The 23700-nt window shown below is 42.6% G+C and overlaps 1 protein-coding gene across 5 annotated transcripts in view; it reads left to right on the top strand.

Annotated features, from left to right (window-relative positions):
• Nucleotides 1–473: 473 nt before the first annotated feature.
• The window catches only part of MEAK7 (MTOR associated protein, eak-7 homolog), a 33818-nt gene continuing 10591 nt past the window's right edge, over nt 474–23700 (top strand). The window contains exons 1-3 of one of the 5 annotated variants that reach the window (XM_043494806.1): nt 474–2781; nt 5487–5591; nt 17158–17338. In XM_043494806.1, coding sequence (XP_043350741.1) covers nt 5497–5591; nt 17158–17338 — 276 coding nt within the window. In that variant the 5' untranslated portion in view covers nt 474–2781; nt 5487–5496. Of the gene's footprint in view, nt 2782–5486; nt 5592–10899; nt 11063–11800; nt 11872–17157; nt 17339–23700 lie in introns of those variants that run through there. The other 4 variants (XM_043494805.1, XM_043494804.1, XM_038368434.2 and 1 more) reach the window with 4 other exon arrangements.

The raw sequence follows: 23700 nt of genomic DNA, 5'->3' as shown, positions 1-23700 counted from the left end.
TTAACTTAAGCAACAGGGGCAGACTGCAGTCAGCCTGAAGTGAAATCAGGCTAGAATAATTGAGCCCAGACAGCCATCAGGCAGGACAACAAACTCTGATAACTGTCTCTTCCACACTTTCAACATTTATGCTTTTGGATGATATGTAAAAAGAGAGACTCTGAGAAGCTATAAACATTAAAAATGCCCTGGCACTTTTAAGAGCAGTTGGGGACTTCAGTATTGTATGCTGGCCATATTACACCTCTGCCAGCTAAATTCCTACTTCAGTTTAAAGTAGATTAACTATTCCCCCCCAGTTCAATGCATGATGTGCAACCAACTTGGATGAACAATTACCACAACTGTGTGCACAAATGCACTGGCAGCACAGGTAATGACATACACTTGTGAACATCTGGATATTTTGTGAAATACTGAACATCTGGGCCAAAATACCACCCTGATGTCTCATCTACCCTGCATTTTCCATATGGTAGACAGCAATGGACCTGTATTTTAAATAACATTGTACCCTCCTATAGAATTTCCTTTTGAGAACATTATAGTTGCTCCTTGTTCACGTCTTTTGTTTCGTTAAGCAAAATATCTAATGATGCCTTGCAGTGTTTTATAAAGAAGAGCCAATAGAAAGTAATAATCATTTTTTCCAGATTACCTCAGAGTGGAAGCACCACAAATATCACTTCTTCCTCCTGTCAGGGGATTTTGCACCATTTCAGCTGATGGGACAGCACATGGGTTCGATCAAACTGTTTCATTTCTTTTAATCCCATCCTTCACCCATTCTTCAAAGTGTTGGTAAAACCAAGGTTATTCTTAATGGGTAATGGCAGTTAAAAAAAGTACAGCCAACATACCTTTAATTGCACGTTGAGATCTCTGTTAATGTTAAATACAAATGTACTGAGTTGTCTTTCAAAAATCTGGTGGGAATATGCACAGAGGTCACTGCTAGGTGAGGAAACCTATGAATTTAAATAGATAGAGTCCATTTTTTGACTGCTTGGCCATGCCCTGTAAAACCCCTCCATGGCTCCTCTAATGAAAAACCTTCCGACAACACTTTCCATGATGTTTGGAGGTAGGGATATTCAGAGTGATTCTGGACAACTACTTACAGACATACTCTGCTACTCTGTTTTTTCTCTCGTGCGCCTGTGTGTAACACTGACAGACCCTGTCGCGGGTGGGATTGAATCAGGGACCTCTGGAGCATAGTGCATGAGCCTCTACTGCGTGAGCTAAAGCCAACTGGCTGTTAGCTACAGCTGTAGAGCAAACTCATTAATCTCTCTCTCTCTAAGTGGTCTCGGTGCCACCAGATGGGACAGAACACCACACCGAGGAGGTGTGTGGGTTACATGTGCACTCTCAGAATTCAGCCTGTGGTTTTGAGTGGCCTCCATAGATACATAACATGCAATATAATACAATTTCATTTTAGTACACTAGAGCATTGAAATTTGTTGCCGTTGTTGTAAGAGGCTGCTACTTCTACAGTTGGTGACAAAACACTTCTTGCTTTATGGATTATGGCATGAGATTTCCACTCCACTAGAAACCTAGTGTTCTGAGTTACTGCATAGTAGTGCATCCTACTCCCACCCCCGCTTTAACTCAAGATAATGTCAAGAGTGTCCAGTTCTTCCTTTGAGACTAGTTGCAAATTAAGTATTTTCTACTTCTGTAAAAGGGAGTTGGCTGCCTGCAGGCAAAGCTTTTTGGAGAGGAGTGCAAAGCCTCTTGCAAAACCCAGAACTTCCTTTGTGACTACCCAAGGACACACTTCTGATTCAAAGCAAGCCTTTCTTTTTTTAGCCATATATGGCAATCTCTTAAAAGAAAAGCAAATCAGGTAAAAATCGAGGACATCACAAAGAAAACCTCAAGAGATGACTACATGCAGAGCTTAATGATACACGCATGACAGCAGCAGCATGTAGGCTTAGATTATTTATACCTTTTATGGTAAGGCTCCGGTATGGTTCTACTATATAAAGGTCAGATTACACTGGGATCAGTGGTCTGGGCCTGTAGCAGCTCTGTATTACTCAGCATTTTAACAATACTCCAGCAATGCTGTAATATATATGTGCATTCTGAAAAGCCACATAAAATCACTGAAAGAGACAGAACTCAATGACATGAATTACAGGTATAATATAATGACTCTGTGCAGTGTTCATGAGACCTACCTGGGAATGGGTGACAGGATGGATCACTTGATGGTTGCCTCTTCTGTTCATTCCCTCTGAAGCATTGATCACTGTCGGAAGACAGGATCCTGAGCTAGATGGACCTTTGGTCTGACCCAGGATTGTTCTAGCGACAACTTGGACCAAATTCATCCATAGTTTAATTGCACTGTGTTCAAGGGATGAATCTGGCCCCATCACAAGTCAGAGTTTGGCAACACAACAATGAAAATGATGAATATTCAGAAGTAAAGGCGGCAGCAAACACATATTTCTTCCATTTGGTTTTAAATGATAAGAAAGACGGATTATTTTGAATAATGCTATGAAGTAAATTCCATAACCAAAGCCTGATGACCTGACCGCAAGTGCTCTTTACTACAGCCTGGTAAATCGAGGTTCCAGGCTATCCAGGTGTACTTGGGATGATAGGGTGATGAAAATGCAACTGAACTGACACTGCCTTTGGTTACACAGACTCTCCAATGACTGCAATCTCTGAGAAGGCTAGTGTGCCTCCAGCTACATATGTCAATATAGCTGATGCTGACACAAGGGAAGGTGCATGAGATCTATGATGAAGATAAATTAAAAGTTCTATATCCTGTTTCATTGATCCAGAGGGTGATACATATGTTAGGCCCCTTTGATACATATGTTAGGCCAGTGTGAGTCCGATGATGAAGAAACAATTCAGATATAGTCTCTGACTCAAGAAGACCAAAAAAAAAAATGGTCTCAAAGAAATACTAAAATTTAGGTAGCTAATTCTGCTGGATAAAAATGCATAGACTGTTAAATATATCATTTAAATTCTAGGTTAAGTTGTCAGTCTGAGAAAAGGCTCTGCCTTAAGTGACACTTAACGGTAGCTTTAGGAAGCAATTTATTATTCTGGAATTAAAACCTGAGATTTCCTTTTCAAGACACTGACTACTTTTGATGAAGCCTTATCTAGAGTATTTATCCAGCTGCAACCAAAGTCTTTCGTTCCTGAAATTTAGGTTTTCTGTAGCCTTGGAAAAGGAATAAAAAAATAAACCCTGAGTTACCTCTTTGAATATTCTATCATTTGTTTTTTGGTTGTGGTGGTGGTTGGGGGTTTTGTTTTGTTTTCAGTGACTCACTACAGTTTTGTAAAAAACATTGGCCTTGCAAACCAATACACATTTATCTCTAGCTTACAGTGCTGGCCACAAATGCTTTTTGGACTTTGTGGTTTTCTTTTCTTTCTTTCTTTCTTTCTTTCTTAATTTTCCAGCATTTGCTCTAGTTTCCTTAAATGGTTATTTTATATGTACTCTCCATTTCTCAGCAGAGCCCTATCACTTGAGATATTTAAACTAGATTGGACAGAGCACTAAAAAATACTCTGAAGGGAATGCTCTTTCATTTGCAAGGGGGATGGTCTAGGTTCTCAGCCCTGCTGTTTGCTCTTAACCAGGTTATTAACCAGGTTCTCAGCCCTGCAATTTGCTCTTTGTACTGGCTTATGTTGTAAAGGGTACATAAAGCTTCTTAACCGGCTGGCTCTCTGGAGATTCGCCATGGGTCGGGGGAGATCTAGGTGGCAGCAAGCCAGTGAACAGAGGCTCAAAGTCACCCTCTTTGTAGACTCCTAGCAGAGGGGATGTGACTAAAGAAAAGGAACTTTCTAGCAATCTCTGTCTACTGGAATGGATTCTTAAGACTATGGGAAGTTGGGTACGATTTAAAGCAGCCATGAGGCTACTCTAAGTTGAATTAGAAGCCACATTGACCATAGGACTAGGGATTTGCAAAGGCTACCTTTTCTCCCCTCCATGCTGCTCCTGGGCCAAACAAAGCTCAGAAGGATTAGAGTATCTGGCCTTCAGTTTATATGATTAATCCATAAAAAAGTTAGGAAAAATCAATGCAACAGAAAAACAAGAATGTGTAAAACCATACATTCACTGAATTATTGGCCTTAAAGGGCTAATTAAAGGTGGAAGAAAAACCTAACTCGGATTAAGAGGCATGGTCTTCCCTTATCCTACTGGCATAATTTTTCTCATTGACATTAATGGGAAATCCATATACAGATTCAGGAGGAAGTTAGAATTTAACTCATGGAAGTCTGGAATTAACAAGATCTTAACAATCCTCTATTCAATCCTCAAAATGTATTTTGCAACAGCAAAAATGAGTTCCCTATAGCATCTCCAGATAGTGCCACTAAAAGTTTCTAAATCTGAGCAATAAAAAAAATCTCTTCATAAATCCAGTTAGAATTTTGGCTTGAATAGTTGTCATTGGAATACCCAATGGTGGTTTGTCAGCTATACAACACCCATATTAACTGGCATCAAAGGTATTTTAATTATACTATCTATGTATTACAAAAAATGTTCATGTAGCTTACTGAGAGAGTCAAACCAAGGATGGAGTTTGGCCTATATTTTAATTGTTGTCTTTAGAGATCATGGGAAAAATTCTGCTTAAAGACACATAAAATGTGCATCTACGCACCTAAGCAGAGATTTGAGCACTTAGATGTGGGATCTATGAAGGCATCCAGATTTGAAAATTAGGACCGATGCATTTTTCTTTATTAAGAGACTTCTTGTGTTTCTTTATTAAAAATGCATTTTTCTTTTGCACGAAACAATCTTAATTTCTGGACACCATCTGCTTCTATTGTTTATTCCACACCTACAGTTATAATCCTGCTGAGTAAAAATTTGTAATTGTTCCTATCACTGCCAAGTCTGATGTCACAATCAGGGTAACTTTAAAATAATCATTACTCTCTAATTTTCTGTTGTAAGCACACTACTGCCACCTTGTGGATGTAGGACCAATTTGTGTAAGGAATTTGGCAAATCTATAAATAAACCACTAACTTCTGGTTTCAGAGTAGCAGCTGTGTTAGTCTGTATTCACAAAAAGAAAAGGAGTACTTGTGGCACCTTAGAGACTAACAAATTTATTTGAGCATAAGTTTCTATACGTTTTTACTTTTATTATACTTTCATTATACCAACTTTCTATTAATTTTTAGGGCACTCTTCACCGCAATATATGATGCCTTTTACAAGACTTAAATTTAGTCAGTAAAGTTCCATTATTTTTTTCATGTTATTCTACTGTAATGTCAGTTTGGCACACATGGCTTTTTCATCCTAACACTACATCATAGTTTTTACAAGACCAGTGGAAGTGGAAAGAATTATGTACATCATTGAAGTGACAAGAGGAATTATTTCCTTTAAGGTAGGCAAAATGTAATTAATCACACTAGAATAAGTTAACACCCTTATGTTTTAGAAAAAGCATCATGGGATTTTCAGAAGTTACAAGTCGTCGGGATTGCAATTTTAAGTCTACTAAGGATTTTCAAATAATGGTTCATTGGATATCTGAAGGAAATAGGTAAGTGTTAGTCTCCTCAGCAGCTGATGGCAGAGACAAATGACCAGGTGCATACCGGTCATTTACACTATGAAGTCATAACAAAATATACAAACATGTAGGCACAGAATGAAGGAAAGAAAGGATAAATATGTTACATGTGTTTGTTAGGCACAGACCTGCTTTGCTCCTGAACTAATGTTTATAAACGAAATCATTTATTTTAAAAGTTCATATTCGAGTTACCTCTTTCGACTTGTTAAAAATATCCTTTAAACAGGAACACACTTGAAGCATGAGTGCAGAGTTTAACTCATCTCCAACATCTCATGAAATCTTATTATTGCCCTAATAGCCCCTAGACCCACTCTACTGAGGCTCACCCAAAATGACACAGAGAGAAAATAAGTTTCAGAATAGCAGCCGTGTTAGTCTGTATTCACAAAAAGAAAAGGAGTACTTGTGGCACCTTAGAGACTAACACATTTATTTGAGCATAAGTTTTCGTGAGCTACAGCTCACTTCATCGTACACTTGCTTTAGAGATTGCCTTTTGTATCTTCTTTCCAGGAGCAGCTGGGATTAACTATGTGATAGGAGAAGTAATCACCACTGATTCCACCTCAAGATGCCCCTTTATATTAATGGAATTTCAATAAGTGTGTGGCCTGGAAGGTAGGGCTAGTTGGCGTTTCTAAACTCACGACAGGCACTGCTAGAACAACAAGATTATTTCTCTGCCTGTGATAAGCAGAAAGCATTTTGTACTTTAGTTTGTGAGGAGGGCTCCTATTATTTAGTTAACATTTCAACCAAACTCGGTTAACACACTGAGACTTTGTCTGGAAAATGATATTTATGTTTAGAAGCATGCTATATATACGTGTGCAACGTGTGTTGTGTGTTTACATGTTGTTCCCTAATCCTGAAACCAAATGCTGCATTGTATGTGAAAATAGTGGTGAACACACTTTGATGCCATTTTTTTGTTCTATCTATTCATTGTGTAACAAATCTTCACCCAACTTTTAGTTCCATGAATTCTCTTCTCCTGATAGGAAAAAAGTATTACTCTAAAGATTATGGTGCCATCAAATACTTTTAACTCTATTAGTCGACAGTAATTAAAAAAAACACAATTTCTATTGATTTAATACCAGAGCTAGGTTTTGTTATTATATAGAGAGAAAGCACTCTTTTTCATCGGTAGATCTCAAAGCACTTCATTAAGTACTTGTGGCACCTTAGAGACTAACAAATTTATTAGAGCATAAGCAAGCTTTCGTGAGCTACAGCTCACTTCATCGGATGCATCTTTTTGCGAATACAGACTAACACGGCTGCTATTCTGAAACCTGTCAAGTGAGCTGTAGCTCACGAAAGCTTGCTTATGCTCTAATAAATTTGTTAGTCTCTAAGGTGCCACAAGTACTCCTTTTCTTTTTGCGAATACAGACTAACACGGCTGCTACTCTGAAACCTGTCACTTCATTAAGGAGGTCAGTATCCTCAGCATGGAGAGACTTGCCCAAAGTCACCCAGCAGGCCAGTGACAGAATTGGGAATAGAACCCACAGTCTCCAGAGTCCCAGTCCTGAGGTCAAACCCTCCAGTTTTAATAGGATGCATTCTGCGCTAGTATTTCTGCAGGACTCTGACTCCACGTTAAAGGTTTAAAAAGAAAAGTAATGAAGAATCTGCTTCGAATATTACAATAGATTTGTCTCTAATTTGCTTGTGTGTGGAAAAAGTGACATGGTTGGTTGCGGAAGAGGCTGAATCATGACTGTTATTGAATGTTAAATGATTAAACTGCTAACCAGTCACCAGATTTGTGAAATGGTGCCAATGTTGGCTTTGAAGGAATTTGCTCATCTTCCCCTGAAGCCTACGCCTCAGCACTGAAGTTTGATGGGAGACCAAAAAAGTGAACTAGACAGGGGCAAATAAGGGCAATTTAAGCAGCATATCTCTGCTAAAGGTTACTTTCCCTGAAGTCAAAAGAAATCCTTGAAACAATTATTGATTTGAAAATGGCAAGTTCTATGAACAATTATGCATCAACCTCAGCTTAGTTAGGTAATTATAGTCTAGGAAATGTTTATATCTCAGATTCAAAGATTGCCCCATGCCCAACACTGTCCCTGTAACCTTGCTTTCCACTCTCAGCACATTATTTATAGCCTTTATTTTGCAGTCAGCAAACTGGCATAACACTCATAATTTTTCCAACAGCAGGACCGCAGTTTAACCCTTAGAACCTGAAGTTTTTTGTATATCTTTCGTCTAACGGTTTTAACCTGAAGGAAGTGCCAAGAAAACTCTGCTCTACACTCATATCCCACCCTCTTGTCCCTAGTCTCTCCCAGCTATGTCTTTAGCCCTTCATATCTCTCGCAAGAAAGCTATTTCCACAGTGCCCCACATCTAGCTACCACTGAGCCCTGTTTACTGAGTTTCCTGCTGAATCACTGCCTGCTGATTGTTAATTGCATAACCTTAGCACTACTGCAAGGTGAGGCCAGTCAACATTCACTGCAGTCAAGTCACAACTTGACTCTGCCTCCTAGTGACGAGAAATTCTCCCTCTTCCTGCAGCAGTGCTCCATAGCCTAACTGCAGAACTTTAAGAAATGATTAATCCTCAATTAATGGTTAATGCTTCGGGGATCAGCCAGGACCCCAGAATTATGAATCAACATAAATAAGGAAGAACCATAAGTTTTGTCCAGGATCGAGGACTTCCAATCTTATTCTTTTTTATATCTTATACCATTTTCTTTATCCTTCCTCTTACCTGACCTAGGCAGAACTCCAGTCTTTTCCTATGTACAAAGGAAAGCAAAAAATGTATTTACCACTTCCTATCCTATTTCCAAATGAACAGCCCTAAATTTAAATAGCCCAGGGGGTTCTTTTATTCATTATTTGAAAAGGGCTGGTTTTTTGCAGTTCTCAATCTGTCTTATTTTATTATTCCGTTCCTATTAGAACTTCCCAGTTCTTGTATTTCTTAATATTTCCAGTTTCATCTCTACAGATTTCACCTCCCCTAGATTTTACTGATCTGTTGGGTCAAACTTTTAAAACAGTCTGACGTCTTGCAAGCATTCAACTTGATTGCATGCAGACACTGATATGTGTGCAAGTCCTGATATATGCAAGTATATATTAGTGTCCAAATCATGGGTTGCATGAGCACACTAGAATTTCTTTATATGTCCTATTGTAAGTTGGCTTGACTGTGGGCTCTGCTCCTGAACAGTATCTCAGGTTTCAGAGTAGCAGCCGTGTTAGTCTGTATTCACAAAAAGAAAAGGAGTACTTGTGGCACCTTAGAGACTAACAAATTTGTTTGATGCATCCGATGAAGTGAGCTGTAGCTCACAAAAGCTTATGCTCAAACAAATTTGTTAGTCTCTAAGGTGCCACAAGTACTCCTTTTCTTTGAATGGTATCTGATATTCGTCCTAGTTTTCCACTTTTGATTTCCCATCAGCTCCAACCAATTTCCGTAAATGCATCATCCTATTTCTACACCAATCTTGTTAAAGTCTATTATCCCTGTGTTCTATACACACACAGCTTTTCAAGCCAGAAGACATGATCATTGGATCTGAGGCCCCTGTAAACTTAACCTTCAGGACTACACACAGCTTATTTAGAAAACTTGATTCACAGCAACCTCTCCCTTTGCTATTCATCGTGTAAATCACACGGTAAAGGAGAGGCTGAAATCCATGTGATACTGTCATGAATCCACAGCTACCTACATCATGGCTGTCCCTGAGGGGCACAGTGGGGACATATAGAATGTCATGGCAACAATAGAGACAAGCGGGAAAGAAAGCCTACATCCTCCTGCCCCAGGGCAGGCCCCTCCCAACACTATAGGGGGAGACTCTCTCTGAAAGGCCAGCAGCACACTGCCCATGGCATAGGTTGACCCCACCTTAGGCTCTGTACTGCTGGCCCCTTCTGCCCATGAAACACAGGCTGGCCCCAGCATTAGAGCAGTATGGGATTCTCCCTAAAGGACCAGCAGTTCAAGGCTTCTGATACAGGGGCTGGCCTGGCACGATAGGGCCTGTGACACATAGGCTGGTCTTGCAGCACACGGCCTTTGACACACAGGCTGGTCCTGGCAGTATAGGCTTATGACACAGTGGCTGGTTCCACAATACAGTGTCTATGAGACAGGCTGGCCCCAGCAGCACAGGGCTATCGCACAGGAGCTGACCCCACAGTACAGGGCCTATGAGACATGGGCTGACTCAGCACTACAGTGCCTGTGAAACCGGCTGGGACTGCAGTACAGAGCTATGATACAGGGCTACACCACACGGGCTGGCTCCACAGTCCAGGGCCTATGACACATAAGCTGGCCCCACAATACAGGGCCTACGAGAAATGGGCTGGTCTCACAGTACAAGGCCTAGGACACATGAGCTGGCCCCGCAACACAGATACTATGAGAAATGGGCTGGCCTCATAGCACAGGGACTATGACACATGGGTTGGCCCCACAGTACAAGGCCTATGACACATGGGCTGGCCCTGACAATACTGGGCCTGAGACACGGGCTAGTCCTGCAGTACAGGGCCTACGAGACACGGGCTGGTCTCGCAGTACGGGGCCGATGACACACGAGCTGGCCCGGCAGTACGGGGCCGATGACACACGAGCTGGCCCGGCAGTACGGGGCCGATGACACACAAGCTGGCCTGGCAGTACGGGCCCAATGACACACAAGCTGGCCCGGCAGTACGGGGCCAATGACACACGAGCTGGCCCGGCAGTACGGGGCCGATGACACACGAGCTGGCCCGGCAGTACGGGGCCGATGACACACGAGCTGGCCCGGCAGTACGGGGCCGATGACACACGAGCTGGCCTGGCAGTACGGGGCCGATGACACACGAGCTGGCCCGGCAGTACGGGGCCGATGACACACGAGCTGGCCCGGCAGTACGGGGCCGATGACACACAAGCTGGCCCGGCAGTACGGGGCCGATGACACACGAGCTGGCCCGGCAGTACAGGGCTATGACCCATGGCTGGCCCGGCAGAAGGCGGTAGGCCTCCCTCTCCTAGTCAGAGCACCCGGCTCCCTCACCTCAAGTCGCTGCGGACTTTAGCGACGACGTATGAGGGGGCGTGGCCCGGGCGGCCATCTTGGTTGCCACCCAGCCGTAGAGAACCCGCCCATCAGCCTGACGTCACGCCTCCGACCCGGCCCACTCAGCGTGCTCGCCACAGAGCCCCGCCCACAGAGTCTGGGACCCTACCCGGAGCCGCCCTCCTATTAGCGGAGCGACCCATCAGTCAGGCCTCGGGCCCGCCCCCCTCACGGCTCGCCGCCGCCCCGCCAGGGGCCCAGTCTCGGCGGAGGGGGCGAGCGCGTCATTCGCCGCCGCTCGAGACGGGAGTGAGGCGGCCGCTGCGGGGAGAGGCCGGGGAGCGACCCAGAGCGGTCCCGGGTGAGGGGCGGAGAATCGGGGACGGGGAGGGGGGGGGTCTGTGAATAGTAACGAGGGGGCGTGCCCATGAATATTAATGACGACGGGATAATAGTAGGACTTAGGAGCCCTCCTGCCTCTTCCTGGCGCTCGCGGCCATTAACGAGGGATTCTTCCTAAGCCGGCCTCTGCGTATTAATTAGTTGGCGTGTGTATACCCTGGGCTAATTATTAATATGACTGAGATTGGCTCATTAATATTCATGAGGGGGGGCCCTAGATGCTAGCCCCTGGCTGCATGGGTGGCCCAGGCCTTAGCAATACCCTGAATAGCTAATGAGGAGGGGAGAACTCATCTCATGAAATTCGGGGGGGGAGGGATAGCTCAGTGGTTTGAGCATTAACCCCAGGGTCGTGAGTTCAGTCCTTCAGGGGGCCATTTGGGATCTGGGGGAAAAAATTGGGGATTGGTCCTGCTTTGAGCAGGGGGTTGGACTAGCTGACCCCCTGAGGTCCCTTCCAACCCTGCTATTCTATGAATGAGTTAGTCTCTAAGGTGCCACAAGTCCTCCTTTTCTTTTTGCGAATACAGACTAACACGGCTGCTACTCTGAAACCTATGAATGAGGGGTGGTTCATGTTGCTACGGCACAGGGATTATTGGCCGGGGGGCTCAGAGGTGCTGCTTTAGGCCCGGCAGAACATCACTGCCATTTTTTTTTTATAACAGTGACGTTTATTTTTAAGCATTTTTTTGATTTTCATCGATTGCAGATTTTCACAGTTGCGAGATGGGAAGGAGGGACGGGGGGCACAGACTGTAACTCGTTAATGACAGCAGGTATTGACAGTCACAAAGTCAAAGCTTTCGAAGCATTAAAACGCACATTGTCAATGTCAGAATACGTAAAATAAATATTCTTACATCGAACTAGTAGTAAGTTCCCAAGCAGCATTTTGCTGGCTTTGCCCATCTGTTAATTTTGATCATCATCCACAGAAATGTTTATTGGCCGTTTGCGGGTGCCCGGTGAAATCAACTTTTACTGATAATACTCCGATTCTTTCCAAGCCTACTCATGTCCATTGGAAGGTGCTGACTGGGCAGTGGTTGGGGTCGTGCAGCCCGCACCCAGGGGAGGCCTCAGTGTGCCTTTCAGGAAGCCCCTGCCCAACAGATGTAGGGACAGGATGGTAAATCTGTTTGAAACTCTTTTCTGAAAAGCCTTGAGTTTGCATGGGTGCAGGCTGAACCACCCAGGCACACAGGGAAGCAGCCCATCTCCAATCCATCCCACTCCTGTCCACCCAGCATCTTCTTATGGTCATGAGTCACTTTACCCCTCCCACATGAACCCTTGCACTGTGGAGTACAGGGAGCCCACCTAGAACACAGTTCTGCAGCATACAGGGAATGCAAACCCCCATGTGTGGTCCTACCTCTCTCTTTTGCTCTCCATAAAGTAGAACTTCATCAGTTCTGCTGCAGCCCTGGAAGGAGTGGGGCCAGGATTTATGTTCTAGTTTGTGATATTCTATACCTTGGGGGAGTGTCCTAGAACCCCCGTATTCCTCATTTTTATATAATCATGATCTTACCTTCCTTTATATGCTTTATATGTATCAGGGAAATGGTTATGATCCGCTGAAAGTCATTTCACTATCCATATATGTACGGTGACCAGATGTCCTGTTTTTAAAGGGATAGTCCCGTTTTTTGGGACTTTGTAGTATGTAGATGCCTATTACCCCCCATCCCCTGTCCTGTTTTATTACAGGTGCTATGTGGTAACTCTACATATATGTATATCATTAATGTATATGAAGTATATGTGTTGTATGGTTGTCACTAAAACATGCTGTAAGTTGGGGAATCAGACAGATATTAGCTCCCCAGAGGCAACAGCAAGAAAAATAACCAACACCAGGGTGGAGTGTCAAACAACCCATCAACAACCATTGTCCAGCAAGGGAGCTGCAATGCAGTGACTCATCTGCATGAGGCCACACCAGGGAAATTGCCCAACCTTGCCTGGAGACTCAGCAGTGCCCACCCAGACATGCCTGGACTTGTGTTTTCAAGGCATATGGACGGAGGGTATAAAACCAAATACAGGGGGCCCATGCTTGCCTTTCTCCTTCCCCCACCTACGCTGCAAGCAACAAAGACACTCTGAAGACTCCAACTGAGGGGGCTGGCTCAGATTTCAAGGGTGAAATCTGTGTACTATGAACTGCAATATCCAGTGGAGTGGGAAAACTGCTTAATCTAGATGTTGCCCAGTCTAATAGGATTGAGAGTTTAGGATGAGTGCTTATATTTTATTTCTTTTGGTAACTAACTCTGACTTTTTGCCTATCACTTAATTTCACTTAAAATCTCTCTTTTGTAATCAATACATTTCTTTTACTGTTTATCTTTACCAGTGAGTTTGTATGAAGTGTGTGGCAAATCTGCTCAATTTTGCAAAGGCTGAGGTATATCCACTTTCCATTGATGAAGTGATGAACCAATTAATAAATCTGCATTGCTCATCTTGAGCAGTGCAAGACAGTATATTCCTGAAGTACAGTGTTGGGAGCTGGGGAGATTTGGCTCTGGTGCCTTTCTCTGTGTGATTCATGAGTGGCTCTGGGAGCATTCATGCAATCTAGCTGGGCGTTGGGTCTCCAAATGTGGCTGTGCTGAGTAATAACAGCACCTGGAGGGGTTTGGTGTTGGTCACTAGCAAGGCATTGTGAGAGACAGCCCAGGCTGGAGAGAGATAAGGGGGTACAGTGGTCCCACAATCCCAGGCTGCACCCCGGGGATCCCGTCACAGCACATTTTCAACTTTGCCTCAAATACCTAGCTAACACCACCTCACAATGAATTCAACAGCACGAGAAATTAGGCCTGGGAAATTATCTCAAGTTAAATTTCCTTCCTTTACTATCTCCTTATGGCTTGTCTGCTAGAAGTTGTTGTTGATATTTAACTTTGTGTGTTTGTATGGAAAAGTAACTTGGGGAGGGGGAATGTACAGGTAAACCTTTGATAGTTTGTTGATTCCACTATATTGTAGACAGATGACTTCTTAGACTGCAGAGTTCTCCAGTAAGAAGGGTTGTGGTGGCAGCCGTGAGGGTGGGTTTTGGTTCTACAGAAGCCAAGAAGGGTTTGCAAACTTTGAAAAAACAAGTTTAAATCAGCATGGATGAAGTAGGTTTGTTGGCAGCTACTAAAGTAGACTTGTTCATCACTAATACCTTTTTCAAAACTAAATGGAAGTTAGCAAATCTTTTCCTAAAATACAGAGCCCGATTGAGTGTCCTGGCTGAACTATGCTCAACACAGAAACAGAATGGAGGTACAGGAAAGGTGACTTTAAGCTGCCTTTTCACCTCTCCAGACCATGATTGTTGTAGCCATGTTGGTCCCAGGATATTAGAGAGACAATGTGGATAAGGTAAATATATTGTAGTGGACTAAGAGAAGATATTACCCCACCTACTTTGTTTCTCTTTATACTGTGAGGCATCCCACTCACAGCCTAGTTAGGACAGCCTCATGACTGTGCCTCCTAGTGGCTGTGGCCCATTAGTGGCTGTTGAGGCAACTGAGGGTAGCTGGAGCAAAGCAGCACTTAGATTAACCCCCTACTTCCAGCATGTTGCTTATGATGGCAGTTGTGAAGGAAGATGGCAAAGATCTGGTTATGTTGGCTATATGTTAACCAAGGAAACCTCTGTGTAAGGTTCTTTTCCCAGTGGGCAGATCCAGTACCTTTTATGACTCTTTCACACCTCCGGAGCAGCATCAAGAGCGTATAGGGGAATGGAGAATTTGGCCTGCAGTATATACCCAAGAGGAGTAGATTTTTAGGTCGTTTACATCAAAGAAGTCCTATTTCTATCACTCTTGATACCTTCCCTTAGGCTGTCTTAAAAGACCTGCACTCTGAAGTAATGTCATTATTCATTGTTTTCATACGCTGGTCATGAATTCGTATTTCCATCAGGAGACCTCGTTTGATAAAAAGAACTGCTGTTTTGCTGTTGGTTTAAAAACACGTTTATACCACCGGTAGAGGATGTGGCTGTGCATTTTAACATAAATCAGTGAATAGTACTGGGATGTGTTGAGTGTATGCACTTTTGTGTGGTGACTGATCTTTGTATACATTTTATTTTGTCTTAAAGATTAAATGAAATGCTTAAAAATGAATAAAACACATCTTTAATGAAATTCAGACTAGGCTTTCAATTTGGTGATGCTGATGTAAATCTGGAGGCTCTGAAATGGATAGATTCACTCCAAGTATACCCTTGTATAACTGAGATCAGAATCTGGTCTAGGAGATGTAGACTAACATTTGGTCTGTTATTATTTTTTAAAAAAAATCATTCTTTTGTCATTTCAGGTTGATGTGATTAGATGACTGAATGTTTCAGAGTCTGCCACCCTGATATTTTTATGTATACACCATTAGGTTTAATGGGCATGTACAGTGAAAATGAATCCCTTAATAGGTGTCATAGCCCTGGTAAAGCTCCTCCTATTGAAAACTCAACCTGGCTGCTTTATGTGGACCCACATGCTGGGCCTGTGTGATTTTGAGCTCCTCCTGGTCACTGGGTAGGCTCTAGCCACCATCTGTGGTATCTCTGACACACTTCCTGGTCACAGACCCTCTGTCTGGTGCTTTCTGGAAATGAGATCCTGTAGCTCAGCTGCCTTAGGCCCCAAGAATCCTCAGTAACTTAAGCACCCCTTTCCCCAGAGCTTCGCTCTTGTGGGCACTCTGGTTTATAGTTTACCCTCTACAGGGACATGTGATAGTTGAAGCAAATGGACATAGACTTTGCAAAAGGATTTCTGAAACAATCACTCAACTTCAGACAGAACAAGAGAAATACAGATCCATGCAAGATAAGAAATCCCTCGATGCAATTTCCTGCCTCAGTTTCCTGCTTACTCTTGAGCATTCTTTGGGATTTTGGCTAGTGTCCTTTCAGGGTTCCAACTCCCCTTTTTCTTGGACCACACTTCTGGTGAAGCCTCAGATGGTCCCCTTTTCTTCCAAAAGTATGTCCTGTCCCTTTTGTTCCTCCCTTTTAAAGTTCTCAGCCTTTGAGTTTTTAAAAGGCTGTTCTCCTTTTGGAGATTTTTCTCTTCCTCTTCCTCTTGAGCTCTGGAGAGAACTGGTTTCATGTGAGTTGCAGCTGTCCCTTTATGCTGCCAGGGCTAGTCCTGTTCATTTACTGAGAATCCTTAATAACTGCCTTGTTCAAAATTAGACACTAAGACACCATTCCCTCAATCCTTTGCAGAGGAAGTGTTTGCTAGTTAAGATATTGTTAAGCAGGTTACCTACCTAAATAGTATGGGAACTTGTGTTAACATTGGAGAGTCTACTCTATACAGTAAAGGGGTGTAGTTTAACATAATAGTCCTGTGGGTTGGGTACCATCTCTCATGAGTTACCAGCACCATACGAACCAGGTTATTGAGCCCTTATCTCTGAGTGCATTGTCATGTCATTTTCCTTGGCTGCTGTTTGAATTAATTATGAAGTCAGTCTATAGAAAAAAAATTATCAGCTGTTCTTCAGTGAGACCCTACTTATGACCGATGTTTTTTTTCCTGTCATGTATTATTAGCAGAGCTGGCTTCAGCCCGGAAACCCATCAGAAAGAAATAGCATAATCCGTCAAAAAGATTCCATAACAAACTTCTTCACTTGCATTTCCTGATGTGTTCCAACTGACAGTTTTACATTAACTCTGTTGACGCTAATTTAATCATTAAATTATATTAGTTTTTCCATTTGATAAGCCCCAAATGATGTTTGTATTGGTAGAAAGGGTGGGTTCAGTGTGCAACTTACACTACATATATTTTTTTTAAATCATATTTAATGTTCACATTTTTCTTCTTTAAGTGTGTTCAATCTTTGCTTTCACAGAGTCCTAGCAGTGATATATTATGACTAATTTGATTATTCCCCCCATCCCCTTCACAAAACTTGCACATATATGTGAGGAGTTTTTTCTATTCAGCGCTGATGTATTTTTCCCCCCAAAATTCCACCCCCCATGTTTTTCCCATGCTTATCCTTCTTTTTTCCTTTCTTCTTCCTCATAGGATTCCATCACTTTTTGAAAAGATGGGAAATGTGGAAAGCAGTTGCTATGAGAATCACCTTTCAAGGTTTCTTCCTGAGGAAAAGACAGATATTGATGGAGTATTTGATACCTTATCTGGGTCGGGAGGACTAAAGACTGGAAAAGCTACCGGAAAAGCTGTGAGCCTGGCAATGTTAAAGGCAAGAAAACCTATCATACTTAATATGTCTGTAATGTAATTTATTGAATATTTTTCTAGAGAAGAAATAGAGATTCATGGGTAGTTAATTTTAGGTGTTATTTCATTTTAACTGCATATTAAATATTTATTTTTGAGGGGAAAAGACATATTTAATTTTTTTCTTACAGTTCAAGATTATTAATAACTGAGGTTTATTTCTACTCAATATCTCTTCAATTGCACCCAACTAAATAAACAACAGGTCTGATTCTGATGTATCTTAACCCCAGTATGAATGTTTTGCAGAAGCCAACAAATGGAGAGAATATTTCTCTTACCCAGAATTTATGTGTGTGTTATAATTTACAGAATTTCTTGGCAAGTTGTAACATAATTAGATTCATGTTTGGTTATGTCATTCTTGACCGCACTCACAGCCACTAATCTTCACCCTTGTACTGAAGTGAGAACATTTAATTTTGCGTGATTAAGCCATGGCTGTCTGTTTTAGCAAATTAACATATATTACACTCTGTGATTAACTTTGCATTAATTTTCTAATCAAGTAAAAGGAGGAAAAATATTTTTGTAGCATTTGACAACTTTAGTGTGACAGCAGTCAAATGTCTAAACTGAAGTAATATTAAAAGTGTGTTTTAATATACACTACAGAATAGGATCAGTTAAATAAGAGCTCAGTGAAAAGGGGCATGTGGTTTAGTGATAGGATACTGAACTGGGATCCAAGAGACCTACTTTATCTTCCCAGCTCTGCCATTAACTTGCTCTGTGAACTTGGGCAAGTAACATCCCCTCTCTATGCCTCTGTTTTCCCAGCTACCCTTTTGACTGTATTATCAGTGTAGTCCTTGTCCACACTGGTGGCAGCATGTAGGGAATGTGTAGCTACATGCACCAGTGAAAGGCTCTGCCAGGGGGAAGGCAGATGGGGCAGTCTCCAACAGCAGGAAGCTCCCGGAGCCTTTCCCCACTGCCTCTCCTCTGCCAGAGCATCTTCCCATGGCCAGAATCTTTCCCTACGATGGGGAATGGCTCTGGCAGAGGGGAGCCAGAGGGACACTACACTGCTAACAATAGCAGTGTAGATGTGGCATGCACTGCTTAGGGCCTGAAGAGAGCCATTTAGAGTATCTGCCCTCAGGTTTTGGCATGCTTCTATTCTACTCGCCTAAGTTGTGCCTCACCATGGACCCTGCTCTTTAAACTCATGCTAGCTGAGCATGCAGTGTCTGTTCTCTACACGCTGCTGTAAGTGTAAATCTATCCTTAGATTGTAAGGGCCAGCTTTTAAAAAGTATTTAACACCTAAAAATGTAGATAGATGTCCAGTGTGATTTTTCAAAAGCACCTAGCTTTCTTTAAAAATCTGTGCCAAAGTTGTTCAGGACAACAACTGTTATTCACTTTTCATTTTTACACTGCCTAGCACAATATTTAGATGTTACCAAAATTTTAGATGTTACCATAGTACAAATAGTAATAATGAATGGAGATGGTGAGGGATAGAATAGACATTGCTATTTTGTGTCTTCTCAAGAGATCCATGGCCTATGTAATTAGTTCTCTTTATACCATTCTAGAAAAGGATTCCAAATTCAAATATAGGTGTAAATTTATTTTAAATGTTTATTAGGCATCCTTTTGGAAAAAAATTCAAATCTAATATATGTCATACCTATCAGTATGACAAAACAAAGCAATAGTAATAGTGGTGAAGGGAGCTGGGAAGCAAATAATTTTGCTCTGTGAAGGTGCGACAGCCTTCAGGTATGATGTTTAGCTAAGCCCTGGTCCACTTAAAATTTACATCAACCGAGATACATCACCCAAGGATGGAAAAATTTTACACTCCTGAGTGGAGTAATTAAGCCCCCCAAATCCTGGTGTAGACACAGCTAGGACAATGGAAAAATTCTTCTGTCGAGCTAGTTGTCACTGCTCTGGGAAGTGGATTACCTAAATCAGTGTTTCCCAAACTTGGGACACTGCTTGTTCAGGAAAGCCCCTGGTGGGCCGGGCCGGTTTGTTTACCTGCTGCATCCGCAGGTTAGGCCAATTGCGGCTCCCACTGGCCGGGGTTCGCCGCTGCAGGCTAATGGGGGCTGCGCGGGCCAAGGGACGTACCGGCCGCCAGGGGCTTTCCCTGAACAAGCGACATCCCAAGTTTGGGAAACACTGACCTACATCAATGGAATAGCCCCTTCCATCCATGTGGACACTACACCCTATAGTGGCATACTGCAGCCCTGCAGCTGTGCGCTCTAGCACCCATCGTGTGGACATGGCATAAGTTCCTGCTACTTGTTTAAGATCTTATGGCACTTTTAGAAAACCTCTTTATGTACCAGTACCCTAGGTGTCAGTCCCTCTCTCAATATACTATGCTATAATATCTAAGGGCAGGTCTAACCTAGAAGCTCTACACTGGTGCACCAGTGGAGCTGCGCCACTGTAGCGCGTCTGGTGAAGATGCTCTATGCCGACAGGAGAGCGTTCTCCTGTTGGCATAGTGCCAGTGTGGATAGTGCTTGGGTTGCTGTAACTTGCGTCACTCGGTGTATGTCTCTTTTTCACACTCCTGAGCGACATAAGTTAGATGAATTTAATCAGTAGTGTAAACCTGCCCTAAGACTGTGGGTTCCAGTTCTGATCCGGCTGAAATCAATGGGAGTTTTACCATTGACGTCAGTGGGAGTGGGATTGAGCCCTACATATTGGCTTTGCTGTACATATAGCGTGTGGTCCAGCTTCCATTGATGTCCGCAGGAATGTAGCCTTTTATTTCACTGGGATTACTAGAAAGGGCACTGCACTGAAGGGACCTGATTCTGATCTCTGACTGCTTTTACACCAGTGTAAATGAGAGATGAATTAGGCTCAACGTATTGAACATATTATGTGAAGTGCTTTACATACTCTCCCTTAGGTGTTATGCCAAGGGTGGGCAAACTTTTTGACCTGAGGGCTGCATCTGGGTATGGAAATTATATGGCCGGCCATGAACGCTCACAAAATTAACAATTCAGAGATATTCAAATAAACTCTATATAATAAAGATACATTTTAGTGGAAATAAACATAAAACCTTACTTACTATTATAAATATATCATCAGAACAACATATTACAATAATTAAACCAACCCCTTTCCACACCTTAACCCCTTTCCATGCCCTCTTTGATTAATGTGAACAATGCCGCTGGTCACCCTTTTTTACAATGGCATCAAAGTCCGGTGTCATTCTCGTTGTGGAAATCTGCAATACTGAGCTGAGATGCTGGTCAGTTAACTGGGATCTGTAGCGAGATTTGTTGTAATTCGTCAGGGAAAATGTTTGTTCACACACATAGGTGGAACTGAACAAAACAAGGATTTTCTGTGTCACCTTGCGGATATTTGGGAACTTTGTTTCACTCAAGGAGGCATAAAATCTTCCAGTTTTTCTGAATTGTACTTTTCCTTCAAGGTGGAATCGCACTGGAGATCAATGAGCTCCAGTTGTAATTCTTGTGGGGCTTTCTTGTAGTCAGGTGACAGTGGGCATGACATCAGCTCCAGTGTCTTCTTTGTCTTCTCAAAGTCAGAGAATTGATGAGAAAATTCTCCATGCAAGTCACTCAAAATTTTGCTGTACTTTTCTCTCTGCTCTGGTGACACTTCCAAGTATTTCACTGTTGGAAAGTGAGCGAACACTTTGTCCTTAATTTGTTTTGAAAACAAGACTAACTTGACTTTGAAAGCTGTCACACTAGAATACAATTTGTGTACAAACACATTATTTCCTTGCAGGTTTACATTAAGTTCATTTAAATGTGCCAAGATATCCACACCAAAAGTGAGGTCACACACCCAGTTTGAATTCTTTAATTCAGGGAATCGTTTTCTTTCCCCTGCAACTCCAGAAAAGTACGAATTTTATCTCTGAGCTCCCACACTTGCTGCAATACCTTTCCTAGGCTGAGCCAGCCTACATTTGTATGATAAAATAAGTCCTGGTGTTCAGCATCAGTGTCTTCAAGAAGGGAAATGAATTGCCGATGATTAAGTCCCCTCGCTCTTACGTAATTCACTATTTTCACTACTGTGCGAACAACATGATCAATGTCCAGGACATTTTTGCAGAGGGCCTCCTGATGTATAATACAATGCAGAAAAATCACCTCTTTATCAAGGTATTCTTCTTTTACTTGTCCTGAATTCTTTTTAAAAGTCCTACGTTTTTCCCAGTTAAATTTGGTGATCCATCTGTGGTTACATTTGCCAGTTTACTCCAGGGGAGCTTCAGATGTTCAAGGCATCCAGGCACCCTCTCGTATAAATCCGATCCCTTAGTTGTGCCTTTCATTGATTCCATTGATAAAAATTCCTCTGTGATTTCAAATTTCTCATCAGTTTCTCTGACAAAGTACTGACAAATTCCTCAGTAACTGTGCTGTGTCCTTAATGTCAGTGCTGTCATCGAGAGCTAATGAAAACAAACATAAAGTCATATGATTTCTTGTTCAATTCGGAAGCCAAATGTTCATCAATCACTTCTACCCGGCGAATAATGACAAACTAATGTTCTCAGATTTGTTTTGGTAGTCCGGGCACAGCATGCCAGAAACATCAACCATGCCAGAAACATCAACCATGCATTCTTTCAAAAACTCCCCTTCAGCAAAAGGCTTATTTTGTTTAGCGATTTTAAACGCCAGAACGTAACTTGCCTTTGTAGTGGCTTCCTGAACTGCAGCTTGTCGCAAATAAATATTTTGCTGAGTTTTTAAGTTCATGATGAGTTTCTCAGCTTTTCTTGCCCTTTGCTCAGTTGTTAAATTGCTGGCATAATTAGGATGTTATGTTGAAAAATGGCGATTCAAATTGTGCTCCTTGAACATCACGATGGTCTCCTGACAAATCAGGCATACAGCCTTCGAGTTCACGTTTGTGAGAAAATATTTTGCATTCCATTGTTTGTTGAAAACTCGACACTCACTGTCCACTTTTCTTTTTTTTGCAGCACTCATTTTTGAAAGGGAAAAGAAAATCCTAACTGCTAACCTTATTTCAAACTGCTGTTTTACAAGATGGCATGCACTGTGGAAAAAAACTGGGCCCTCTCTCTAGCCTGGATTTGTCGATCGTCAGTGCCTCTGGCAATTTTGAGCCATGGCACTCTATCCCAGAACCCATGTGGACAAGAAGAGGCAGGTGTAAACTCACCTGTAACTTTATGTCCCAGCCTCCTTCCAAAATGTTCTTACTGTTGTACTTTGAGTTCTGTTTGCGCTGTTGTGTTCATTAAAAGTTTGTATATATTAAGGGATGTTGCTGCAGTGTGGTGAGAGGACTCAGGAGGTATGGCGTGCGGAGGGACCCATAGGGCAGTACCAGGGACTCCTAGGGGCCCTGTTGGCAGTGTCACACCAAGGCAGCTGTGCCACATGTGGAGTCCCCCAAGCTAGGACGGGAGCATCTGCGGCCCCTTGACGGTTTTCCTCCACTCGAGGCTCTCAAGGGTGGGGCCAAAGGAAACCGGGAGGGGATTTGGCACGCTGCTGCATAGGGGTGGTGAAGTCTGGCCTGTGCAATGTGGCATTTTACGTGCCAAAAGAATCTTCCCAGAAGATGGTGCTCAAAATGAACTGCTAATGACTGAGGTGGAGGCTGGGAGCACTGGGCAGAGCGTGGCAAGCCCCTGGTCTCGCTCCCCTGGCCGGAGCGCGGCAAGCCCCTGGCCCCGTTCCCCTGGCTGGAGCTTGAGGGCCAGATAAAAAATGTCCCACAGGCTGCAAGTGGCCCGCGGGCTATAGTTTGCCCACCCCTGTGTTATGCTATGTAATCACATTCTGTTCTAGTGTATGTATATATTTTCTATACTTTATTTTAAAATCCTTTAGTTATTTTATATACTATGAAAACTTCTCAAGTCAAGAGCCAGAGATCTCCTTTAATATTGTATGTCTATGATACATTGTATTAAGCTGTATAGACATTAGACAGTAATCCAAATCTTACTCACCTTACTCTCATGATAAGTCCCTTTGATTTCTGTTGTCCAGCATCAGTGGGACTCTTTACATGAGTAAGGTGAACTAGATTTGGCCCACTGATTGAATTAGCTATTGCTATGCAGAGTAAAAATCCTTCTATAGGTAGTTACTATACATGCATTGTAGTTACTTTTCAGAGTTAATTATCTTGTCTGCATTTGGTTTCTAAGAAGCAAAATGAGACGGGGGAGGAGGGGAATTTCACATACCTATTTCTTTAAATGCATTTGTGAGCTATATTTCCAAAAAGAAGCATCTTAAACTGGCATAATACATTCAGAACTTTATTCTGACTAACTGAGCTACAGATCTTTGAAACAGTGTT

Source organism: Dermochelys coriacea, chromosome 12, assembly GCF_009764565.3.
Source record: "Dermochelys coriacea isolate rDerCor1 chromosome 12, rDerCor1.pri.v4, whole genome shotgun sequence".
Taxonomy (NCBI): domain Eukaryota; kingdom Metazoa; phylum Chordata; order Testudines; family Dermochelyidae; genus Dermochelys; species Dermochelys coriacea.
The sequence above is the reverse complement of the archived record's forward strand: the minus strand, read 5'-3'. Positions and strand labels throughout refer to the sequence as shown.